Consider the following 21,414-nt stretch of genomic DNA (forward strand, 5'->3'; position numbering starts at 1 on the left):
TCCGTCCCTGCCCCCCCCCCCACCCCGCCCCGGCAGTGGTTCGCTCCACCGCTGAGGAGGAGGCGCGCGGCCGGCCGAGCCCGCTCCGGCCCCGCGCTGAGGAGGCGCCAAGATGGCGGAAGGCTGAGGAGGCGGGGAGCGGGAGGTACCATGTCCTCGCCGAGGAGGGGGAACCCCGGCCGCCAAGGAGCGGGAGCGCGGCGCCGGCCGATGGCTCGCACCGGCTCAACCGGCGGCGGGAACGGGGAGAACGGCAGCGCAGCTTGGGCTGAGAGAGGGAGCAACGGAAAGGGCTGGACGGAGGGAGAAGGGAAAGAAAGCGTCCCTCCCTCCTCCTCTTCCCGGAGATGGTCTCGCCCAGTTGGCGTGACGTACCCGCCCAAGCCACGCCCCGTTCCGAACGGGCCAATAAGCAGCGAGGCGCCTGGAATTATGAATGGGCTGCTCCACACGTCGCAGGCCGCCGTTTAAAGAGCGCGGGGAGCCCTCGGGGCACGGGCCGGTCCCGCGGGCTGGAGCGAGGCAGGCGCCGCAGAGCCTGCGAGGGGCGGCCCCGGCAAACCGCCCCTTCGGCAGGGAGGGTCGCCCCGGCCCCGCAAGCCACAGAGAACGTTTTAAATAACAGTAAGGTTTCTTAATTAAAATAAAATTCTACGCCGCTGTACAAATGCACATTACTCACAGCGCAGCAGCCCAGGGAAACGCCTCCCTTCGCGTCGAACACCGTTCACAGCCGAGAGCGACCCAGCCACGGCCGCGGATCTCGCGCCGCCCCCCAGCCCGCGCGCGAAACGCTGACCGCGGCCGGCGGGATCCCGTCTGCCGCCCGCGCAGCTTCCCCGCGTCCCACGTGTGAACGTGCGCTGCGCCCAGTTTTGCGGACTAACAAAAACGAGGCCTCTCGCTCCGTCGTACTCGGAGCTCGGACAGTCGGCCCACGGTCGGAAGCAGTCACCGCCCCGCGCAATCCGGTAATAACAGCATACAAAAGTGATAGCGGCCGAGGCGAAGACAGAAGGAAAGGCCTGGCGACACATTAAAAACAGAATACAAAGGCTGACGAGTTACCCAGCCAAGGTTTGCTAGCCGGGTCACGCGCGTCACAAACGTATTCACGACGCCAGAAAGTCCAGAGCCCGCTGCGGGCTGCAGCGCCCCTCGGGAGACGGTACCGGTTCCTGCAGAGAGCCGTGCGCCTGTGCTGGAGGTCGCTCACCTTGGCAGCAAGAGTCCATCTAACTCCCGCACAGGAGCGGAGGCAGAACAAGTCTCATCTCTGCATGAAGTTTTTTTCCAAGGCAGCGGGAGTTCTCTGGAGTGAGTGGATATTGCGTTTCACCCGGTCTTCCAGGGTGGAAGTAGACGCGCTCTCTAGCTTTAAGCGACTGCAGAAAGGGGAACCAAAGAAAGATATCAGAATCTCTTTCCAACATTACACCATTTGGAGTACGATTCATGCTCTTCAAGTCATCTACCTAAATAACTGACACAGAAAACAGCAAATTATTTCCCATTAAAGTCTGCACTGAAAGAACTGAATGGCTTTTAGTCCGGCCCCTATCAGATTCAATGCCTTATTCAAGGTCAGAGCTCAGAAACGTACTTTCAGCAGCTCTTGTCTCCTCCGCCCCCCAGATATAACTGTTAATTACAAACGCACCCGTCACAGGGGACGAGGTTGCTTTTTGTGAAGCAAACGAGGGAAAAGCAATGTGTTCCTGAACTGAGGGCAGCGCTCCCCCGGGAGCCCGAACGCCAGAGCTCCTGCTGTAAAGGATTACGTTAGCTACAGGAGGGAGAGAAGGGATCCCTGTGACCACTCACTCTCTTTGACCACTTCAGATCCCGCTGCTGGGCTTTCCTGAATGCTTTCCTCGCGCCCATCTCCCTCTTCAAACAACGTGCCAAGCAACACAAAGTCTGTCTGCTCAACAAGTTGCTTCTGCACAGGGAAACACACAAAAATCTCTCCCCACAAGAGATTTTGCTCCTGGAGAAAGTCTATCGTGATTTTAAGCCACCCTTACGTGATGCTGACCCTGGGCAGCTTCAGGAATTCAGTGTACGTGCTCCTCTGGTTAATTTATAGATCCTGGAGAATACTACGCTGCAGCAACTCCAAAACATGTACCAGCGCCACAGGATCTTTCTCATACACCACTGCACTTTATGGAGGGCCCTGTGTCACTCCCATTTCCTTTGCCTGCCATGTGCACAAGGGACTGTACGGTACCAGCTCTGTTTGGAAACTAGAAATGGTCTAATTTCTCGTCGAGTACAAATTTCATTGCTACAAGCTCTCGGCACACAGACTCCCGGTGGACTTGCAGGCCCAAAATTGCTGCAAGCTCCTAAAAACAGAGAACTTTTAAAGATTGGCATGTAAAACACCACTAGGCATTTCTACAGGACAGCAAAAAATAACTGATCACCAGATTCTGAGTCTGACTACCAAAGCTGTGACAGAAATCGCAGCAGAGACAGATCTTATACCATAATCTGAAACACTGAAGCCATGATTCAAACGCTGAAGCCATCACTCACTCCTCAGACGTGGCCTGTGTTTCCCTTGAACGAAAAAGTAGATGCAAGACACTCACTTGAAGAACTTCCCATCTCGGGAGTCGAGTTTCTCCAGTTCTCGCTCCAGCTCCTCCTCCTTTCGGTGTTTCCTGAGGTTGTTTGCTCTCTCCTCATCCCGCCACTTGGCATTTTCCATCATTTCCTGGCGCTTACGCTCTAGTTCCTCTGGAGAGATCTTTCTATTTGAGTAGAAACCACCACTGCTGTGAATCGAGAGCACACTGGGTCTCACCTCCCTCTTGCCTTCCATTCTTTAAGATGATTTAGAATCCCCAAAATCAGGGTGTTTAACGTGTTTTTTCCTTTGGTAGACAGTCAGCGAAGTTTGTCAGTACATGTCTAAACGTTCTGCTTTACCGCGTCCCTAGCAAGAGTCTGTTTTCCTCCTCTTTGCAACCTTCTTGTTTTAAATTGACCGGTAAGATTCTGCTGCCAAGGTCACGTTTTCCTGACGACAGTGAAACAGAATGCTTCTAATTAACAGTCGGTGGGACAAAGACCGACTTCCCATTACTGCGGCACACATGGAGAACCAGCAGCCACGTGAACTGGTCTGGGAAGCTGCCCAAGGTGTTAACTAAGTCAAGCTCGAGAGCCCCAAACGGAGCACTTCAGGACTGCCTGCTCAACTTCCTGGACACCCGATCCAAGCTATTACTGCTAATAGAATAAAATTTGGTTCACAGATTACACCCGGCTGTTTCACAACCACAACTTCCATCAAAAAGCACAGGAACACGCTAACAAGATCTCACCTACCTCGTGTACCCCGCAGCGTGCTGCCGTCGGTAGCTCTTTTTAGGGGAAGGGCTTCTAGCTCTCCCTTTCTCCTCTCGATTGCTGTGGCTGTAACGCAGAAATATCCTCATTAGCACGGATGAACACACATTATCACACCCCTAAGCTCTCCTTGGATGTTCTGTACACGTTCTGAAACCAAGACACCTCTTGTGACTGCAGGACCGTTACCTCTCCACTTGGAAAACAAGTTCTAATGACTCTTCATAAACTGCACATTTCCATCTATTTGTAATCAGCAAACAATAAATACCTGGTACCTGATTTTATCAGTACTTAGTAAAGATAATTCAACAATTATAAATATGTGTTAAAGAGAATCGCTAGCCCAGATAAAGCACGGCCACAAGCAACACCTAAAGGGTGGGCCTAGCAGGAGGGGGTCCCAAACGAAGGCTGCAATTGCAGACAGCATGTCCCCTCCAGGAGCCAGCCTGTGTGCTTCTGCGCTCTTGCACAACCGCACAGCCCCTCCCTTTGCACCCAGAACTGAGCAGTAACGTGGCCAGAACACTAAAGTGGTAGAAGGAGGCTGAAAAAGAGGGATTTAGAGTCTAGAGAACTCCCTTGCCAGCAGCCCTAGGTTTACAATACCCAGGTTAGCCACACTCACTGTTTGCTGTGTCTAGAAGGAGATCTTGACCCCCTGCATCCAGATTGTTCTGAATTCCTCTTGCTAGAGCGTCTCTGAGGAGAGCGGGACTCGCTCCTGGACCTGGAGCGATCCCGGTGCTTGTGGGGGGCCCTCTCCTGGCCGGCAGCTGGAGAGCTCCGAGACCTGTGGCTCTGCACTGCGTCTCTCACCTGGAATTCAAGAGTGTCTTTCAGGAGAGATGTCTCTAAGAACACACCAACGCGAGGCCACAGAGGAGACAGACTAGGCTAAGCGCAGGAAGGAGGTACACTCTGGTTTGCATTTACTTATCTCACTGCCTAGGTTCTTGTTAGCACCTGTGTCTAGAAAGATTATTTCTGTATGATGCTCAGTAAACTAAACTGCCAAGGCAGCCAAGCAGTATATTCCAACAGATGTGTGACTGCAGAGAAACTGCATAGAACTAAACCTGAATTCAGAGCAGATAAAGTCCTACCAGGATCGGAACAACTTGAGTTTCAAGGCTCAGATGGCTCCAAATGGAATCTGAATTTTATGATATCATGTCCTACTCGTAATTCTCTTCTAGCTGGTAAAGTGGTCTTGCGATAAACCGCCACAACTCTTGCTCTTCCCTGACTCAGGGCACTTGCAACCAGAAGAGTTGTGCAAAACGCACGCGCTTACCTGTAAGCCATATCCTGGGACTTTAGAAGGGGCAGGTTTCCAGGAGGAATTGTTCATCCTCTTCTGAGACCTAAAGAGAAAACAGAATAATACTTTTGAAGCAGATAAAATTCAGTAATATTTTTAACATTAAAATCTCATTTTAAAAAAATTTAATTATGCAAAACCAATAAAGTAACACTACAGAAACATTTAGGCCAATTAAGAGCATTAACTAGAAAGAGAAGACTCAAAGAGAGGACTTGAAAACGACATGAAAACCAGATAACTTAACCAGGAAACAAGGTATTTTTACTCTAAAACCTCAAGACGTACTTATTTTTGCTCCGCTCCTCATCACTGCTGTCGCTTTCACTGCTAGAACTGCGACGTCGGTGTTTCTTGTGCTTTTTCTTCTTCTCTTTCTTCTTCTTTTTCTCTTTTTTGTCTAAACTGTTTTGCAGCTATAAAGCAAGACACCGTTTCATTAGTAATAATTACTGTCTCTACGCTTGGGCAGTCAGCATCACAAGGCAAACAACAAAACCTAAACCATTTCACAAGGTTGCTCTCTCAAAACTGAAGAGCTTAATGGAGCCTTGCCTAGTGTTATTTTGGTATCAGTGCACGTCAAATGCAATCACTCTGTAGTACTAAATCAATAATTAATCACTAGTTAAAAAGAAGCACATCAGAAAAGCAAGAAGAGTAAAATAACACTGAATTTGAAAGGAAGAGAAATTAATTCCTGCTGAGACTGATAAAGAACCTTGGTCTACTATATCAGGATTAGAGAAAGCAGAATTCCTTCTGTTATGTGAAAGAGTTAGGAAATGCAACTCAGCTCCTTAGCCCAACTGACTCTAATTTTGACCTACAATCTTCTCTCCTTGGTTCAGCGGACTCTATGCTTTGAGTCTGTAAAGGAGCACTGAGATATACCTACCAGTTCTTTGATCTTCTTCATTTTAACAGGATTATTCAAAACTTCTCTCTTCTTTTCCTCCTCCCTCTTTCTAAAGCAGGAAAAAAAAAGATTTTCAAACACCTGAAAATATAATATTTTCATGAAAGATACCAATCAAGTGCAAGCTCTAAAAACATGTACGGCAGGAAAAGAGGCGAGTTTTGTATGTTCAGATCCAGCTAAGAAGTCGTCTGTCCTTTTCTTCCCCACTTAAGAGCACAACTAGTGGGGTAAACAAAAACTTGTTCTTTTACCATCAGTCTCCCTACATGGCTAATAAATACCCGAATTCTCTGAGCAGATCAGAGACATTCACACACAGATGAAAGGGCGAGCTAAGCTGCTAGAGACGGATCTATGTGCAATAACAATCCTTGCATTTACATCTACTCACCAACGTACAGCTAGATCATCTATACGATGATCATCAGCTCCTTCAGAAAACAAAACCTTAGCTCTGAAATCAAGCCAGCAAAATTTAAAAAGTAAAATTAAAAGCACTTATGCTGCTGTGCCTAGAACACACAACCAAAATCCTGCTAGTTGTGTAAGGGGCTGGTGACCTCTCTGCAGCCAGGACCGCCAGCCACTGCCTCGAGCTCACAAGAGGCAGACACAGCTTTGAGAAACAAACAGTAGTTTTCACAAAGATAAATAAGACAGTTCTTAGCGAGCTGCTGGTACTCATGCTTTGCCTCATCTACAACACGGCATCTCCACATTTAGTACCTTATCATGAAAAGTGGGTCCTCCCGGATTTTGTTTGCCATATCCAAGACAGAATTTGCCCCTGTCTTGGCAAAAATGGAGCCTGGGAGAAGTCCCGTCTCGTTGGAACAGCCTGCATCCTTGTCTTCCGCCTTCTCAAAGACGTATTTGTCCACAGGGCGACCCATAAGATACTCCTCTCTGTTCACCATGCCTCCGGGACCCTGGTACATCCACTCCAATTTCTCTTCTCTCTTCCTGTTGCAAACAAGACCACACTATTTGCCTTCTCACAGTTCCATAGTTACATTTTAAGGCACTGGCTTATTGAAACATTTTATCACCAGAGACATTACACCCATGGCTCTCTCAGGGAGACCGGGAGCACGCGCATCACCTCACCAGGCAGTGCTTTCCCCCAGGAGATGGCCAGAGCTGGTCTGGAGGGCACAGCACCACCTCACCTGACGGTGCCCATGTCCTCAGCGTATCGCTGCATCTCCTCACGCGCTCGCTCCTCCTGCAGCTCCCGCTGCAGCTCCTCGATCTTCTTCCGCTCGGCCTCATGTTTCTGCTCGGCTTTCCACACCTTCTCCACATTGCGCAGGGTCTGGGGGTGCCAGCTCTTCTTCAGGTTCTGCACGAGGGGAACAAACGGACCGGGCCCGTTAACAAACGGCCGCCAAACGCCCCCGCGGCTCTCCACGGGCCCTCCCTCCCGCTCACAGCCGCGCTCGCCCGCACCCCTTCCACCGCGCCGGGCGAGACCCGGAGAACGCCACACGCTCGCTCCCCCCGCGCCGAGACCCGCCCGGACCGACGGCCCCGCTGCCCGCGGGGGGAGCCGCCGCGAGCCCCGGCCAGCCCGCGCCTCCCGGGCCCCGCGCCCGCCCGCCAGCGAGCCCCAGTCCGGCACCCGCAGCCCCGGCGCAGCGCCCGGCTCCCCCCGGCCCGGGCCGCTCCTCACCAGGTCGCCTCCCCCCATGGCGGCGCCGGGCCCCGCGCTGTCCCCGTCGCTACCGGGCCTGGCCGTGCGTCATCAAACCGCGCCGCGTCACCGCCCGCTCCGCGCGGCGCGGCTCTCAGTCGTCACTTCCGCCGCGCCGCCGCGGGCAGCCGGCAAGATGGCGGGCGGAGGCGGCGGAGCGGAGCCGGCCCCGGGGCGCCTCCCGCTGCCGCTCGGTAGGGAAGAGGGGAAACAACCCAGGCCAGAGCACACCGACCCCGCGAGTACTTAAAGCACGAGCGGGAGCCCCCAGCAGCAGGAGCCGGTTGAACGGGCTGCGGTGGGCGGGCCCCGTCAGCCAGGGCCCGGCGCCGGCCGAGCGGGCCCGCCCGTTGTCTGGTTTCCCCCGCCGGTGTCCGGTCCGCCCGGGGCGCGGCTCAGCTCGCAGGGTCCCCGAGCGGCGTTGGCGAGGAGCCCGGGGTGGCGGCGGCCCGCGGCGGGGTTAGAACCGGCGAGCTCCCGGCCGCCAGCCCCGCGCGTTGCCCCTGCGCCACCGCTTCCCGCCAGACGCCCCCCGCCCCCCCACCCCTCGCCCGGGGCGCGGCTCAGGGGCAGAGCGTCCGGCTGCGGGGCCGGGGCTGCGGGTTCGAGCCCCGGGGCTGCCCTGGGACACCGCAGCCCAGCTGCCCTCGGAAAACCCTTCCCCACAGACCCCTCTCCTGCACACCCCGCGCCCTCGCTCTCCCAATTAATGGTAATTACTCAGACAGGAAGAGCCGCTCCAGCACCACCTCTCTGGGCCAGCTTCTTTGTGCGGACCTGCGCCATTCGGGAGGAGAGTGGGGAAATCTCCAAGGCTGATTTCATGCCTGCCAAAAGGTCCCCAAGTGACTGCCAGCACCTTGCGGGGTAAGAAACTCTCCCTAGAGCCGCGGGGAGGGGGCTGTGGAACAACAGGGGGTGAAAAAGCAGCTGAACAGGGGGCACCTGGAGTTGAACCAGGGACCTCTTGATCTGCAGTCAAATGCTCTGCCACTGAGCTACACCCCCTGCCTGCATACCTTGCAAAGGGACAGTTACAGCGTTTATCTGGAGAGAGAATTTTCTCTGTCTGCTCGTGAGACCCTTTTACCTCACAGCCCCTGCACATCTTACCGTGCCTGCCGCATGCTGTGCGCAGAATTACTCCTCAGGAACAAGAACAGCTGACACTGCACACACACAGCGAGTACTTGCACGGTGCACAACCCCTGCTCTGGCCTCATGCTCAGCGCCTCCGCACCCTCGATGCCGCAGCTCCGAAACCAACCGGCACTGCACAGCAAGTGAAAATCCCAATCCAAGAGCTCTGCGGTGGCAAAAGGAAGGTGGCAGGAGAAAAAAAAGGGGGCACCTGGAGTTGAACCAGGGACCTCTTGATCTGCAGTCAAATGCTCTGCCACTGAGCTATACCCCCAGGACAGCCCTGCTACCTCGAGCAGTACAAACCTGAATGTACAGTTTCATGGTTCCACATCCACTGGTTAGAACCTGCCAAACAACAGCACTCTCTTTTGCATGCTAATGTACAAGCAAAATTATGCACACAGTTTCTGCTGACAAGCTGGAGATCAGGACACTCGGGCAGGGTCTTGTTACGCACACAAACCGCACCCCCAGCACTTCCCTCACTGAGCCAAACAACCGCGGGGGCCAAGCTACGAACTGAGGCCTTGGCTTCGACAGCGACACAGATACCGATTTTGGCAGGAGGTGTTTAGTCAAGCGTTCAGTGTCTTGACTACCCAAGTTCAGAGAGCTGCCCTCTGTGCACAGCAAAAGCCCAGTGGCTCCAAAAGTGGGGAACGCGCCTCCTTTTGTTCCTGGAAAAAGGACAAAGCAAAGGGGGCACCTGGAGTTGAACCAGGGACCTCTTGATCTGCAGTCAAATGCTCTGCCACTGAGCTATACCCCCTGGTGCAGCACCCTGCCCAAGAGATTCTTAAAACATCTCTACAACAGACATGAGTGGCTGTGCCAACAGCTCCCTACGTGCCTGCCAAAGGCTGTACAGGCTACGGAGAAATAAGAACAGACAGAGGTGCACACAGACAGCGAGTGCTCACACTGCGCAACCCCTGCGCTGTCGCAGCCTCCGTACCTCCGGGGCTGCAGCTCAGCCAGCAGCCGGCACTGCACAGCACGCGCTCACAAGACCCGGGAAGAGCCGCCCATCTTCTTTCTGTGACAAATTTTGGCAAAAAGAAGGTGGGAGAAGAAGTGAGGGGGCACCTGGAGTTGAACCAGGGACCTCTTGATCTGCAGTCAAATGCTCTGCCACTGAGCTATACCCCCTACCTGCACACACCTCAACTCAACACAAAAAAAACCATTTTCACCTGTTCTGCCTCAACCTTTGTCCTCCATTCCAGAGGAATCCATCAGGAAATCCCCAAGCCTAAACCCCACAGCAGCCCACCTGCAGTCTCTTCTCTTTCAGGAGACTGGCACTTACATCACACAGTGAGCGCCTCAGACTCTCTGGAGTTTTCCAACAATTCCGAGCTCTGCGTGTAATGTGAACAAGGATCCCAGGGGAGAGAGCGGAGGGGATCCAATCAGAGAGGCCGGCGAGGAAAAGCTTGTCTTGGGCCTCGCCTCTACAGAATGCTCTGCTTTTGCAAGGGGTAAGAGAGAAAAACATTTCTCAGGCTCTGGAGACATTACAAGATGGGAAGCCGTGCCTGTTCTCCTCGTGGGGAGCACCCCAAAATGCTGGGAAAAGGAGAGTGCGAGGGGGCACCCAGAGTTGAACTGGGGACCTCTTGATCTGCAGTCAAATGCTCTGCCACTGAGCTATACCCCCACCCGCTGTGCACCCGCCCAGCACCCATCTTCCTGCTCTGCACCAGCACAGCAACTGCAAATCAGTGCCAGGGCGAAGGGAGGCTCCCCCCAAAATGCTCCTCTCCTGCCTCACCAGCAGCCCGCTGTCAGCCCTCTCCTCCTGTGGGCATCCGCCTGCCTCCCTCTCCCCAGCGCCCGCAGCGGGCCCAGAACAGAGCCCGCGGACGCGTTGCGGGAGAACACCGACAGCAAGAGCTGCGACCCAGCTCCCTGCCGGCAAAAAGAGGGGAGAGGGGAGGGGGCACCCGGATTTGAACCGGGGACCTCTTGATCTGCAGTCAAATGCTCTGCCCCTGAGCCATGCCCCCTGCATGCACATCACCTGCACGGCTCCTTGTGGGCACCAACCCGCCAGCTCCGCTGCGTCCCACCGCCTGCGCTCCCCGCACCTGCGGCGCTGCGCCGCCCGCCAAAACTCCAGCACAAGCCACCAAAGAGACCAACGAGGGCACCTTTATTGCCGCAGCGCTTCCTTGGCAGAGCAGGGCTCCGCGTCTCTCCCCAGCTCGGGGGAACAGCTCCTTCACCCCCAGCGCTCTGCAAGGACGGACGCCGCTCGCAAACGCGTCCCTGCAGCTGCAGGCTGGCCGTGCTGCTGCGACAGCCAGGGCGCCGCTGGACCTTTCCGGGTCTTCCAGGGCTGCTGGGAAGAAGCCGCGGCGTGGAACGGCCTGTGGAGGAGAGAGAGTTCCCTCAGCCCGTGGAAGGCCTTTTCCGGGCTTCCCCTCCCCAGGGGCACAGCTCCCAGTTACCCAGGGGGACTGGGGGAGACACCATTTTTCGGCCACAGGGATTTGCAGATTCACGCTCGTTAGGCCAAGACACTTTACAAACCACTGCAAGACCCCGTGCTCTTGTCCGTCATTACCCACGTTTGTGCTACAGACGTCTCCAGAGCCTTTGCTCGTTTCAGCCCTTCCTTGCTGCCCCGTGTCCTCTCTGAACTGGAACCATCAGGAGCAGCACAGGAGGATCCGAATCTCCATGCTGTGAGAAGCGCAGCACACTGCGGTACCAGCTTCGTGCCAGGGTGAGCCCAGCCGCGCCAGGGCTGCCCGAGGTAGCCCAGGAGCCTGTCCTGGGGGATGGCAGTGGGCTTGCCGTGTCCTTGCGCGTCCTCAGCAAGGTCTACGGACGTCCTTCGGAGCCCGCTGTCCCCAGTGACACCGCAGCTCACGGTACCCATCGGTTCCAGGCGGCATTTTACCCCCACACAGACCCAGGCCAGGATCTCGGAGCAGTTAAACTGCCTGGCCTGGAAGATTCCAGACCCACGCTTTTGGGAGCCCCTTAAGAAGGCTTCCTGTGGAAGGGCTTCTTCAGACACCTCGCAGTTCCTTACCCGCGCGTACGTACGCTGGGTCACTCAGGTCAGAACTGCCAGAGTTCTGAAGTCGTTCCAGTGCAACCCCCCTCCAGGCACTTCCCAGCGGCGCAGGAACCTGCCCGAAAGAGACGCTTGTCGCTGGACACTGACACGCCACATCCCGCTCTCCTGCTGACGCACACATCCACGTCGGGAGTGCTGCAGAAGGGCTTCCCAGAACTCCCTCCGTGCTTGGGCAAGAAAGACACTGCTTGGTTGGTACAAGGACTTTTATTTTATCTCTGCGGAGACGAACGCGTTCACGCAATGCTTCCCGCGTTGGAGGCTATCCTGGGCCACAGATCCGCGCACTCCTTAGCCACAGGGCCGGTGATGGCAGAGCCTGCGGGACAGAAAGAGGCAGCAGCGCATCAGAGCGGGTGCAGGGAGCTCAGGGCAACGTTTCACAGAAACACGGGCTCGGCCCGACTGCGCTCCGAGTCTGAGGGGAACCCGGGTCCTTCTGCGCAGGAGGGCGCATCCCCCTAACCAGCGGTGCTGACCCCCCACCCCTCCCCACCTTCCCCTTTCGCCCAGGGCCACGGGATTCTCGGCCGTACCTTTCATTTCACCTTTATTATTTACTATCACTCCCGCGTTGTCTTCAAAATAGAGGAACACGCCGTCTTTTCTCCTGTACGACTTCCGCTGCCGAATGACCACTGCTGGGTGGACTGCAAAGGGAAAGGAGCAGCTCAGCACGCACACGCCCCGTTAGGCGCGCGGCCCAGCGGCAGCCACGCCGGAGGAACCGCAGCACGTAACGCGGAGCACGCGTCGGGGGTTTGTTCAACCCCGAATCTGCAGTGCTTCGCTAAGAGAAGCCGCAGCGTACAGCCAGCGGTACACTTAGAACTGGCCGCGTAACGCTTACGGCTGCAGCGTCTTCCCACTTTCCCACCTTTATTTCTACACCGCCCACCAATTCAGGCAGTGTTCAGCAGGAACTGCCCCCTCCCCTCCGGGGCAGCGGACCTTTCCGGGGCAGCATGTCCCACCGCTGATTGAAACGAACAGCACGGGCTGCCGCTTCACCCAGGAGCGGCGCCTTTGCTCTGCCCTTCCACGACAACTCGCTGAGCCACTGTGCACAGACCCAACAAGCGCTTTTTCAGAAGGGTGGAGGTGACGCTCGAGATCTGGCGCCCGCCTTCTGCTCCAGCTCGAGGGAGGAACTGCTCTCTCCGTCCCTCGAAGGAGGGACGGGCTCTCGGCGCGAGCTGCCGGTCGGCGCAGCAGGACCCGCCGCTGCTCCCCGCACTCACCCTTCTTCCTCAGCTCCGGCTTGCCCTTCTTGACAGTGGCCATCACCATGTCGCCCACGCCGGCGGCCGGCAGCCTGTTCAGGCGCCCCTTGATGCCCTTCACGGAGATGATGTACAGGTTCTTGGCGCCTACGGACAGACGCGGCGGCGTCACCGGGCTGCCCAGGAAGGCAGCGGGGTTTCCTTGTCAAATCACTAACTGAAGCACGCAGCACAGGCTGCCGCCTCACCCAAAAGCGATGCTGTTGCTGTCCCCTTCCGCGACATCTCGCTGAGCCACCAGCACAGGCCCAACGAGAGCTTTTCGGAAGGAAATTCGGTTCCCAGGGACTCGCTCGACAGCTGGTGACTCCCAGCCCCCCTCCCCGCCGGCGCAGCCGCGCTCACCTGTGTTGTCCGCGCAGTTGATCACAGCTCCCACCGGGAGACCGAGCGAGATGCGGAACTTGGCACCGGAAGACCCTCCGCGTCCTGCGGGGCGAGAAGAGGGTCAGGACCGCGGCGGCGGAGCGAGTCAGCCCGGCGCAGCCTCCCCAAGGCCGCGGTTAACGCCACCGGCCGCCGCTCCCCGAGCCCCCGCTCCGCCAGACCCGGCTCGAGCGGCGACGCGGGCGCGCCTCGCCCCGGGACGCCGGGGGAGAGCGGATGGAGCCGGATGCCGCCGCCGCGCCTCACCTCGCTTCGACATCTTGGCGCCGGAAGAGAGGGCGGCGCGCGCGGCACGCCGGGATATGCGCCGGCCCCGCCCCTCCCGTGCCGCCGGACGTCACGTGGCGAGGCCGGCCCGCATCACGTGGCGGGGGTGTAGTCACGCGGTGCCCCCTAGAGGCGGCGGGCAGCGGCGCCCCCCCCCCCCCCCGCCCGGCACCGGCGGCGCCGGGGGGACCGGGAGCAGCCGCAGCCCCCGCAGAGCTGCGGGCCCCGCTCCCCGCGTGTGCGGCTCGGCCCGGACCCTGGGGAGCGCCGCGGCCACGGGGAAGGCTTTCGGCCGCGTCCCCCCGGAAGCGATTTGGGGCGAAAAAGTCTGGGTTTGGGATTTGCGGTTTCGGGCAAGGGGAGAGAAGGAAAAAAGGGGCGAAAAATGAAAAGAAGGGGGCACCCGGATTTGAACCGGGGACCTCTTGATCTGCAGTCAAATGCTCTGCCACTGAGCTATACCCCCGGCCGCAGCACAGCCTGCTCTGCGCTGCCTTCCCGGTCCCGCCGCAGCCGGATCCCCGGGCCCATCCGGTCGGGGCCGCCCGGAGAGGAACCAGCGGGCACCATCTCCCCCCCGAACCCCCCGCTCCGGTGCCTGCTGGACCGGCGGGTGGCCCCCTCCCCGCGGGCACCTCGGGGACCGGCGAAGGCCGGGCTGGCGCGGGGCCGCACGCGGGGGTTTGGGCACCGGGAGCGCCAGCAGGAAGGCAGGAGCGAGAGCGAGAACCAGTTATTTTCCAGACTGGGGGCAAAGTTTGTAGGAAGCTGGCTTATGTCCGCAATTCGCGGCTCCTGCTGGGAGCAGCTTTCCCGGGAGGGCAGCCGCAGCGCGGTGCATCTCTCGCCGTGCTCTAGCAAACGAGTCGATAAATGACATTTTCTGTGTTATCCAAAGGAGTTGCCCTTGTCTGAGTTTTGCCTCCACGTGAACTTTTCAGCCCTAGCGATTCAGAAAAATCTGGTGTAATTTAACCACGAAGTGAAAGAGATTTTCGCCTGGCAGCACTGAGTGATTTTTTTATTTACTTGGGCATTGCCTCCATCTAACTTCAGGAGGAAAGCAGAAGCGATGCTGCTTGTGACACTTCGTCTCCCTGGTTCCCTGAGCACTCTGCGTACAGCTACGAAAGCGTCTCGACCGCTTGAAAGCAGATAATGGGAAATAGACGTCTGAGGTAATAGCTTCAGCAAGCAAAGCAGCACTCTGTCATTCCACGGCTGTGAAATCAACTGCTGACAGCGAACGGGTAGTTGTAGCTAATGAGAGGTGAGCACCGAGGTGAGGTCTGGTGTAACAACGTAAGCGTGCTGCAGCGGCGGCGCATCCCTTTGAGTGGGGGCCCGCGATGCCAGCTCGCGGGCATCGCCGCTGCGAAGTCGCCGGAGGAAAGTGCAGACCAGGCTGCAGGGTCGACCCAGCCGAGGGGCCGGGGCTGCGCGCTCCGGGCACCAAACGTGATGCAGCTCATCGAAAGAGAAGAAAAAAGAGTAAAAAAAAACCCCTGCGCCCTGGCAGAGCGGTGCCCTGGGCTGCCCCGGGAAGCAACAGCTTCGCTGTGTCCAGGGTGAGGCTGCACCGGCGGCGTGCACCCAAAACGCCTGGGTGCTGAAGGGCCTGCCTCACCCAGCAGCGTCTCCTGAGCCAGGAGAGGAAAAACCACCCACGGCATCCCGAAGAGCTGGATAAGCAGAAAAGCTCGGCTTATTTTAAGCTGCGATGGGCCGGGAAAGGGTGGGAGGCTGGTTCGAGGCGGGGAGCTGGGAAGCGCTGGGCGAGGGGATCAGAAAGGGAAGGAGTGGGCGCCTTTGTGAAAGGATCGGATAAGCCGCTGCGAAAGTGAAGGAAGCCAATTTTAAGCTGCATCCTGAAACGAGTAAGGGGGAAGAGCGCCGAGCTCAGCCCTGTTTGGTGTGGGTGTGCTTTATTACAGCCTGCTGCAAACAGCTACTGCTGCGGCTCATTCTTTTGTGACGGGCTCTGGGAAGGGAGAATCCTGGGGGAGTTAAGGTGCCGTTATCTCCTGATGGAAACCGAACTCATGTCCTTGCTGGGGTTTTGCAGGGTAATAACCTGAACTGACCGGGGCCAACGCTGCACGTCGCCGCGGACGGGCTGTCCCGCACGCGCAGGAAGAACCCGCGTGAACCGGGGCTGTGCGTTACCCCGCGTCCCCAGGGCCGGCCTTGAGGAGGTTGAGACGCTTCTGCTCATGTTCGCGTTGATGCGTTTCAATAAATTCATGCTAAAATTTTAAAGCTGGTTGGGAATTGGGTTTGGTAAACTGTCACCTCGCCCAACGCTTCCCAGCCGCTCACCCTTTCCCGGCCCATCGCAGCCTAAAATAAGACGAGTTTTTCTGCTCAGAAATGAGGGTGCTCTTCTCACCCACGTGGGTCTCTGCCCTGCTTTTGTGGATCGATTCCAATTCAGAAAAAAGAAAAGTCATTATTTCTCGTCATCTATGCGAGGCGACTGGGCGCTGGAGCCCAGCGGTGCACCTCACCCACACCTCCACGGCTCTCCAGCGTGGGGGCTGTCACGCCGCTTTTCGGCTGTACCGCTTCACATTCTAAGGTGGAATAACGCGTGGGGGGGGAAAAAGAACCAAACAAAAGGAAAAAAAACAAGCTTCCCGTTTGAGGGGGCACCCGGATTTGAACCGGGGACCTCTTGATCTGCAGTCAAATGCTCTACCACTGAGCTATACCCCCGGCTGGCGCTTGTGGGCCCACCGGGCGCTCCATTCCTCATCCCCACGCGTGCGCCGTCCCCGTTCCACGCGTGTGAAGTCCCACGGAAGGGACAGGAAAGCAGAAATGGGGGGGGGGGGCGATCGCGCCCGCCCACGCAACGGTGTAAAGGGGCGGGCGTGCGGGGGGGGGAGGAAGGGGAGGGTGTACGTGTGCGTGCACGCGCGCGTGGGTGGGCGCCACGCCCCCGCGCGCCCCCGCTGCCCCTCCCTCTCCTCCACAGCCCCCACCCCCCCCTCCTATTTAGGGTGGCGGCGGCGCGGGCGGAGGCTCAGAAGCGGCGGCGGCACCGGGCGGGAGCGGAGCCCCCGGTCGCGGCCATGAACCCGAACTGCGCGCGCTGCGGGAAGATCGTGTATCCCACCGAGAAGGTGAACTGCCTGGATAAGGTGGGTGCCTCCCGCGCGGGGCGGGCCGCTCTCCCGTGGGGCTGCCCCTGGGTGGAAAGGTTCTTTCCCCGCACGTTCCTCCCACGCGGGGTGTCTCCGCGCTGCCCACCCCCGTCTCCTGGGTTTTTTTTTTCCCCGCTCTCCCGTGGGGTCCGGATCCACGCTTCTTCCAGCGCCGGGGTGCGGGAGGTGGCGCGGGCGCGGGGACGCGGCCGGGAGCCCTTTGCCCGGGCGGTCCCCGGCCGTGTCCGGGTTTATTTAGTTATTTATTTAATGTATAACTAAAAAGCGGCCGGGCGGCGGCGGAGGCCGGTGGAAAGCAACAGTTAACGCTTCCCCTCGGCCGGGAGCCTCATCTGGTTCGCATTAGCCGAGCTCTCTTTTTTTTTTTTTTTTTTTTTTTTCATTTTCCACCCCAGTTGATCGCTCTCTGTTCCAGAGCTCAGTGTTTCTCGCTTGTGCTGCCTGCCGGAGCGCGGTGTGCGAGTGCTCTGGGGCTCTCTCCGAATATTTTCCCGTCGAAACCAAAGCTCCCCCGACCCCCGCCTGCGGAGGGGAGCTCTGGCGAGGACGGCGATGGGGGTGTCTCCGTCCCCGGCCCTGCTCCCGTGGGATTTCCCTCTGGACGAGCCCCTCCCGGGGCGCTGAGCCCGTCTCCTCCCCCTCCTCTTCCAGGCTTCTGGGATGACCAGTTTAGGGACTAAAAAAAGTAACTTGAAGAATGCGTGGATCCCGGCAGCGGTATTCCTGAGCTCCAGCAGACCCTGTTGCTCGCATTTTTAGCAGATGATGTTTTTTCCTTGAGCTGGGAACGGCCTGAAGCGGAGCCGCCAGCCCCGTGCCGGGGGGCCGTCCTGGCTGGTCAGAGCAGCGAAGCGGCTCTGTCTTCTGGAGCCTGTGCTGGCCCCCCGAGCTTGGGCTGTCCCAGCTGTGGATAGTGGGAAGGGAAGGGGGGGCACCACCCACCGCTTCCTCCTGCGCAGCCCATCTCTGGGGTCTGCTCCCCCCGGGCTGGCGGCTGCGGCTGCCGTGGGGGCACGGCTGATGCCCGGCCTGGGACCGTGTATCTGGCCGGCTGGGAGCAGGCGGAGGTTGCAGGCATCATCTGGTTCTTCCAGCGCTCTTACCAGCTTTCTCTTCCTCCAAATCGCTGCAGCCTTGCGATACGGCACACCCCATACCCAAATGGCTTCCCCTGATAACCCCCCTGTGGTAATTCTGCCTGGGGTTTCTGGTTGGCGAGGCGGCAGCTGGAAGAACTTCCCCACTTCCCGTAAAAGCACCGGATAAGCGCCGCGTTGTTAGCGTGGCTGTCCCGCAGCCTTCGTTCTGCCCCGAGCAAAGTTGAAAGGGCGGCTCCGGTGTTTGCATAAGCGCTGCCAGCCGGAGTGGAAGCGCAGGCAGCGGTAACGAAGGGCTTCTGGGAGGACACGCGTGCAGCCGCTGCGCTTGGAGTGCCTGGCCTGGTGTGTTGACAAGCAGATGTGCTTGCTTTTCTCCTGGTAGCGGAATCGGGGGAGTCAGTTTCCTGTCTGAGATTTACAGCAAATGAGAACTCGCTGCTTCGTCAGGCTTCTCAAACGAGTGCAGCAGCTGGAGAAAGGAGGGCTCCTGCTGGCAGCCCTGCTTTGGGTGAAACCACGCCTGTGAGTTCTGCCTCTTGACTTTTCGCTTCATCTCCTTGCGAAATGCAAATGCCCCGCTCGGGCTTGGGGAAGTGAGCGTTGGTTGTCCCCTTCGCCTGTGCCTGCCAGCTCTCCGGAGAAGGTGCTGGGTGGCGTGGCTGGCTTCCGCAGGGGAAGTGACATCGCCGCCACCGCCGAGCCAACGTTGCGGGGTTTGGTGGCTGCGGCTGCTGAACCCACGTAAAGCTGATGTCAATGGCTTTTTTAAAACGAGTAGAAGTTAGGACTGGCTGTTACAGTGCGTTGAACCTGATGGAGGATTTGCCTTCAGCCCAAAGCGTCTGTCCTTACGTTGTCCTCCAGCCCTTGAGTCTCCAGCGGTGCTTGCTCCCAGGTGTGCGCGGTGGCTGTGCTGGGTGGAGGGACGTTGTGCGGCCGTAGTGCGAGCTATGAATGGATGCACCGGGATGCGGTGTGGCGCGGAGCCCGCTCCCTGGATCGAGCCTGCTGTGGGTGGCAGAGTTCCTTGAAGGGCTCCATCTCTCCAAGAGCAGCCTGGCCGGACTGCAGCCAGCGTGCTTCTCGTAGAGCGTGGCCTGCTGAGATGTGGGGTGAGCTGCTGGACCTGGGACTGGCTCCAGGTGTTCGGAGTGCTTCCGGCTTGGAAAACTGCTCCTCTAAAAACCCGTTTGAAGCTTGTCCTCTTTCTCTGCAGCCGTGCTGGAGCGTGAGCAGCAGTGTCACTGGAAGCCCACGTAACTGCTGTTCCTCTGTCAGCTCTGTCCCAGCCCTCCTTCAGGCACAGACCTGGCGCCAATGCTGTCAGCGGTGAGGGAGCTCAGTGTTGTGAGACTTAGAGGTAGGGGTGGCACTCTCTGGGTGGCTCGGCTGCTGAGTCCTCTGTAAGAGCTGTAGGACAGAAACCCCTCTGCTGAAGAGAGCCCAGCGCAAACTGAGGCGAGAACGTGCATCGGTTGCTCTCTGGCTGGGGCGGAGGCCGCCCGAGCGCATCCCTTCTGCTGGGCTGCTTGCGGAGGCCGCCCCAGGCGAGGGGACGGCTGCCTTGCCCCATACTCCCTGGCCCTGGGAGCTGAGTCCTCCTCGGGGGGAGAGCTCTGAGTTCACTTTGGCTGTCGGCTCATCTCTGTGTATTTGTAGCGGCATCTCTGGTATTCACGCACGCTGTTGCGGTGCTACGGACGGCTGGCAGCTTGGAGAGCGCTGTTAATTACCTCCGATGTGGCAGAACTCAGCCGAAGGCTGGAACTTCCAAGGTGCCCAAAGACCTCAGGACTTGGCTGTTGATCTGTCCTCAAAGGAGTCTGAACCCCGGGAGGGAGGGAAACAATCCTGCGCGGGTGGGGTGTGAGGGAGGGCGCTGGTACGGGGCGGTGCGTGGTGCGGGAGGGAGCCTGCTCTCACTGTTAGCAGCGAGCAAGCTCAGGAGGAACTTGTGTAACTGGAGGAAAAGAACAAATATGTTGCTCTGAGCAACTGAAAGGAGGCGAATTGTCCTTCTGGGGCTGAGTCACGTCTCGGCGCTGCGGCAGTGTTTGTGCACCGGGGTGTGGCACCTGTGGGTAGGTGGCACAGGAGCTCAGGCTCGGCTCTTGCCGTCTCCTCGCAGGAACGCGGACGCAGCCAGCAGTTGCTGTGGTGGAAATTACTTTTTTTGTTATGCTTTAGGGTGGAAATCGCAGCAGCAACCGCCAGCTGTCCTCCCTGGGTCTGCTCGCTGCGCGGTGACCGCGTGCCAGGCTCCAAGATGTCACACTGTGGGCTGTAACGTGCGTGGTGCCGTGAGCTGCTGAGGTGGCTTCTGGCTCATTCTTGCCCTGGGTTGGCAGGGTGATGCTGGGCGGTTCGTGTGCTGGGCAGGGGTCCTGCTGAAGGAGAAGGGGTCAGCTCGGCAGAGAGGGCAACCCTGGGGCACGGGGGTGGAACCACAGAATTGTGGCTGGGAGCTGCTCTCACGAGGCTCCCTCCAGCCTAGGAAACAGCCTGGGCCAGTCAAATGCCAAGTGGTGATAACCCGAGTGGCCCTGAAACTTAAACGCTTTGGAGTTCACTGGGTGTTGCAGCCCATAGCACAGGGTCGTGAGCTGAATTTTGGGGAGCGTGTTGTTAGCCTTGAGCCTGAGCGAGCCTCACCGGTTAGGAGAGCTGTGCTGCTGCGTTCAGGGGACAGACCTCGGGCTGGGTGTGGGGTCACCGTGGGGCTGGCGCAGGAGCTGCGGAGGAGAGGATGCAAAACCTGCCTACCACTGCCCCCTCCTTTGGGTAACCCCGCGTCCCCGGGGCTGTGGGCTGGGAGGGTGCGGGTTAGCCGCCTGCGGAAGGGTGGTACCTGCGGTGGGGACCGTGGAGCTGTCTGTCGGGCTGTCTGCTTCTCATGAGAACCTCTTCTGTCTTCGCTTCCTTGGCTCGGTGTCTGCATGCAGCCTTACCTGACCTGCTCTTCTGGCTATCTCTTGGCTAACATCAGCAGAAGAACCCCAGCCAGCCACTTGGAAGCCTGTAAACCACGGCTGTTCACGCTGATGGTCTCTGCTCACAGGGCTTTGTTGTGCCTCCTTCACAGCAAGGGGCTTCTCCTGGCCTGCGTTTGGCTGAACCCAGTGCCCTCCTGGCCTGGGGATGGAGCAGCAAGCGCTGCTGTAGTGCAGGTCACAAGTGTTGCTGCCCTGGTGAGATGGGATGCACTGGGAGGGGCGGGGGATTTACTTAAATGAGCAAGAACATTGTTCTCTAGGTTTTGCAGGGGTCGTGGGTGCCATCACTGACATCTCCAGGCGGGAGGAGCCGTGGAGTTGTGTGATTCTAGCGGGACGTGGCCCTGTTTTGCGAGTCACTTGTGTTAATGATTCTCTTGTCTCTGTTTGCAGTTCTGGCATAAAGCATGTTTCCACTGCGAGACCTGCAAGATGACCCTAAACATGAAAAACTACAAGGGCTACGAGAAGAAGCCGTATTGCAACGCGTAAGTCTGTCACCTGCCCCGTTGCCGCTGGAAGCGTTGGGCCTGGGAGATGCTGTGGGACCTGCTGCACCCCCTTAAGCCCTGGTGCTCAGCCCCTGAAATGAAGAGCGCTGGGGAACCCTGACCTCTCCAGAATCTCTTCCCCCGCTGCTCTGGAGCTGCTTCTGGGGGAGCGTGTGAAGCGCTGGCT

At 58.2% G+C, this 21,414-nt stretch overlaps 3 protein-coding genes, 2 long non-coding RNA genes and 10 other non-coding genes across 15 annotated transcripts in view; 3 read left to right on the forward strand and 12 right to left on the reverse strand.

Annotated features, from left to right (window-relative positions):
• Positions 1-1,008: 1,008 nt before the first annotated feature.
• On the reverse strand, positions 1,009-7,387 carry CWC25 (CWC25 spliceosome associated protein). Its single transcript, XM_086766635.1, has 10 exons — positions 7,285-7,387; positions 6,782-6,954; positions 6,339-6,575; positions 5,589-5,658; positions 4,979-5,106; positions 4,664-4,733; positions 3,995-4,185; positions 3,343-3,429; positions 2,601-2,762; positions 1,009-1,385 (listed from the first exon to the last, which is right to left on the reverse strand). Exons 1-10 carry the CDS (start codon positions 7,300-7,302, stop codon positions 1,271-1,273), a joined length of 1,251 nt encoding a protein of 416 aa, XP_086622761.1. The 5' UTR covers positions 7,303-7,387; the 3' UTR covers positions 1,009-1,270.
• A 58-nt stretch (positions 7,388-7,445) lies between these two features.
• On the forward strand, positions 7,446-9,655 carry LOC147597633 (uncharacterized). Its single transcript, XR_015261091.1, has 2 exons — positions 7,446-7,499; positions 8,030-9,655. It is a non-coding gene; the product is annotated as an uncharacterized LOC147597633 (long non-coding RNA).
• Positions 8,242-8,313, reverse strand: TRNAC-GCA (transfer RNA cysteine (anticodon GCA)). The gene has a single exon. It is a non-coding gene; the product is annotated as a tRNA-Cys (tRNA).
• On the reverse strand, positions 8,648-8,719 carry TRNAC-GCA (transfer RNA cysteine (anticodon GCA)). Its single transcript has one exon. It is a non-coding gene; the product is annotated as a tRNA-Cys (tRNA).
• Positions 9,146-9,217, reverse strand: TRNAC-GCA (transfer RNA cysteine (anticodon GCA)). The gene has a single exon. It is a non-coding gene; the product is annotated as a tRNA-Cys (tRNA).
• TRNAC-GCA (transfer RNA cysteine (anticodon GCA)) lies at positions 9,526-9,597 on the reverse strand. The gene has a single exon. It is a non-coding gene; the product is annotated as a tRNA-Cys (tRNA).
• Positions 9,656-10,036: 381 nt separating the features above from the next.
• TRNAC-GCA (transfer RNA cysteine (anticodon GCA)) lies at positions 10,037-10,108 on the reverse strand. Its single transcript has one exon. It is a non-coding gene; the product is annotated as a tRNA-Cys (tRNA).
• Positions 10,109-10,385: 277 nt separating this feature from the next.
• On the reverse strand, positions 10,386-10,457 carry TRNAC-GCA (transfer RNA cysteine (anticodon GCA)). Its single transcript has one exon. It is a non-coding gene; the product is annotated as a tRNA-Cys (tRNA).
• Positions 10,458-11,731: 1,274 nt separating this feature from the next.
• On the reverse strand, positions 11,732-13,563 carry RPL23 (ribosomal protein L23). Its single transcript, XM_086766636.1, has 5 exons — positions 13,456-13,563; positions 13,168-13,251; positions 12,781-12,909; positions 12,076-12,189; positions 11,732-11,858 (listed from the first exon to the last, which is right to left on the reverse strand). The coding sequence occupies exons 1-5, from the start codon at positions 13,466-13,468 to the stop codon at positions 11,776-11,778; spliced, it is 423 nt and encodes a 140-aa protein (XP_086622762.1). The 5' UTR covers positions 13,469-13,563; the 3' UTR covers positions 11,732-11,775.
• On the reverse strand, positions 12,503-12,636 carry LOC147597641 (small nucleolar RNA SNORA21). The gene has a single exon (XR_015261126.1). It is a non-coding gene; the product is annotated as a small nucleolar RNA SNORA21 (small nucleolar RNA).
• Positions 12,963-13,093, reverse strand: LOC147597642 (small nucleolar RNA SNORA21). Its single transcript, XR_015261125.1, has one exon. It is a non-coding gene; the product is annotated as a small nucleolar RNA SNORA21 (small nucleolar RNA).
• A 307-nt stretch (positions 13,564-13,870) lies between the features above and the next one.
• TRNAC-GCA (transfer RNA cysteine (anticodon GCA)) lies at positions 13,871-13,942 on the reverse strand. The gene has a single exon. It is a non-coding gene; the product is annotated as a tRNA-Cys (tRNA).
• A 150-nt stretch (positions 13,943-14,092) lies between these two features.
• On the forward strand, positions 14,093-15,735 carry LOC147597644 (uncharacterized). The gene is made up of 2 exons (XR_015261102.1): positions 14,093-14,746; positions 15,542-15,735. It is a non-coding gene; the product is annotated as an uncharacterized LOC147597644 (long non-coding RNA).
• Positions 15,736-16,119: 384 nt separating this feature from the next.
• TRNAC-GCA (transfer RNA cysteine (anticodon GCA)) lies at positions 16,120-16,191 on the reverse strand. Its single transcript has one exon. It is a non-coding gene; the product is annotated as a tRNA-Cys (tRNA).
• Positions 16,192-16,473: 282 nt separating this feature from the next.
• Positions 16,474-21,414, forward strand: part of LASP1 (LIM and SH3 protein 1) — a 31,600-nt gene continuing 26,659 nt past the window's right edge. Inside the window, exons 1-2 of the mRNA XM_086766769.1 lie at positions 16,474-16,619; positions 21,130-21,224. Coding sequence (XP_086622895.1) covers positions 16,551-16,619; positions 21,130-21,224 — 164 coding nt within the window. The 5' untranslated portion in view covers positions 16,474-16,550. The remainder of the gene's footprint in view (positions 16,620-21,129; positions 21,225-21,414) is intronic.

This window comes from Chlamydotis macqueenii, chromosome 25, assembly GCF_036417535.1.
Source record: "Chlamydotis macqueenii isolate bChlMac1 chromosome 25, bChlMac1.mat, whole genome shotgun sequence".
Lineage (NCBI taxonomy): Eukaryota > Metazoa > Chordata > Aves > Otidiformes > Otididae > Chlamydotis > Chlamydotis macqueenii.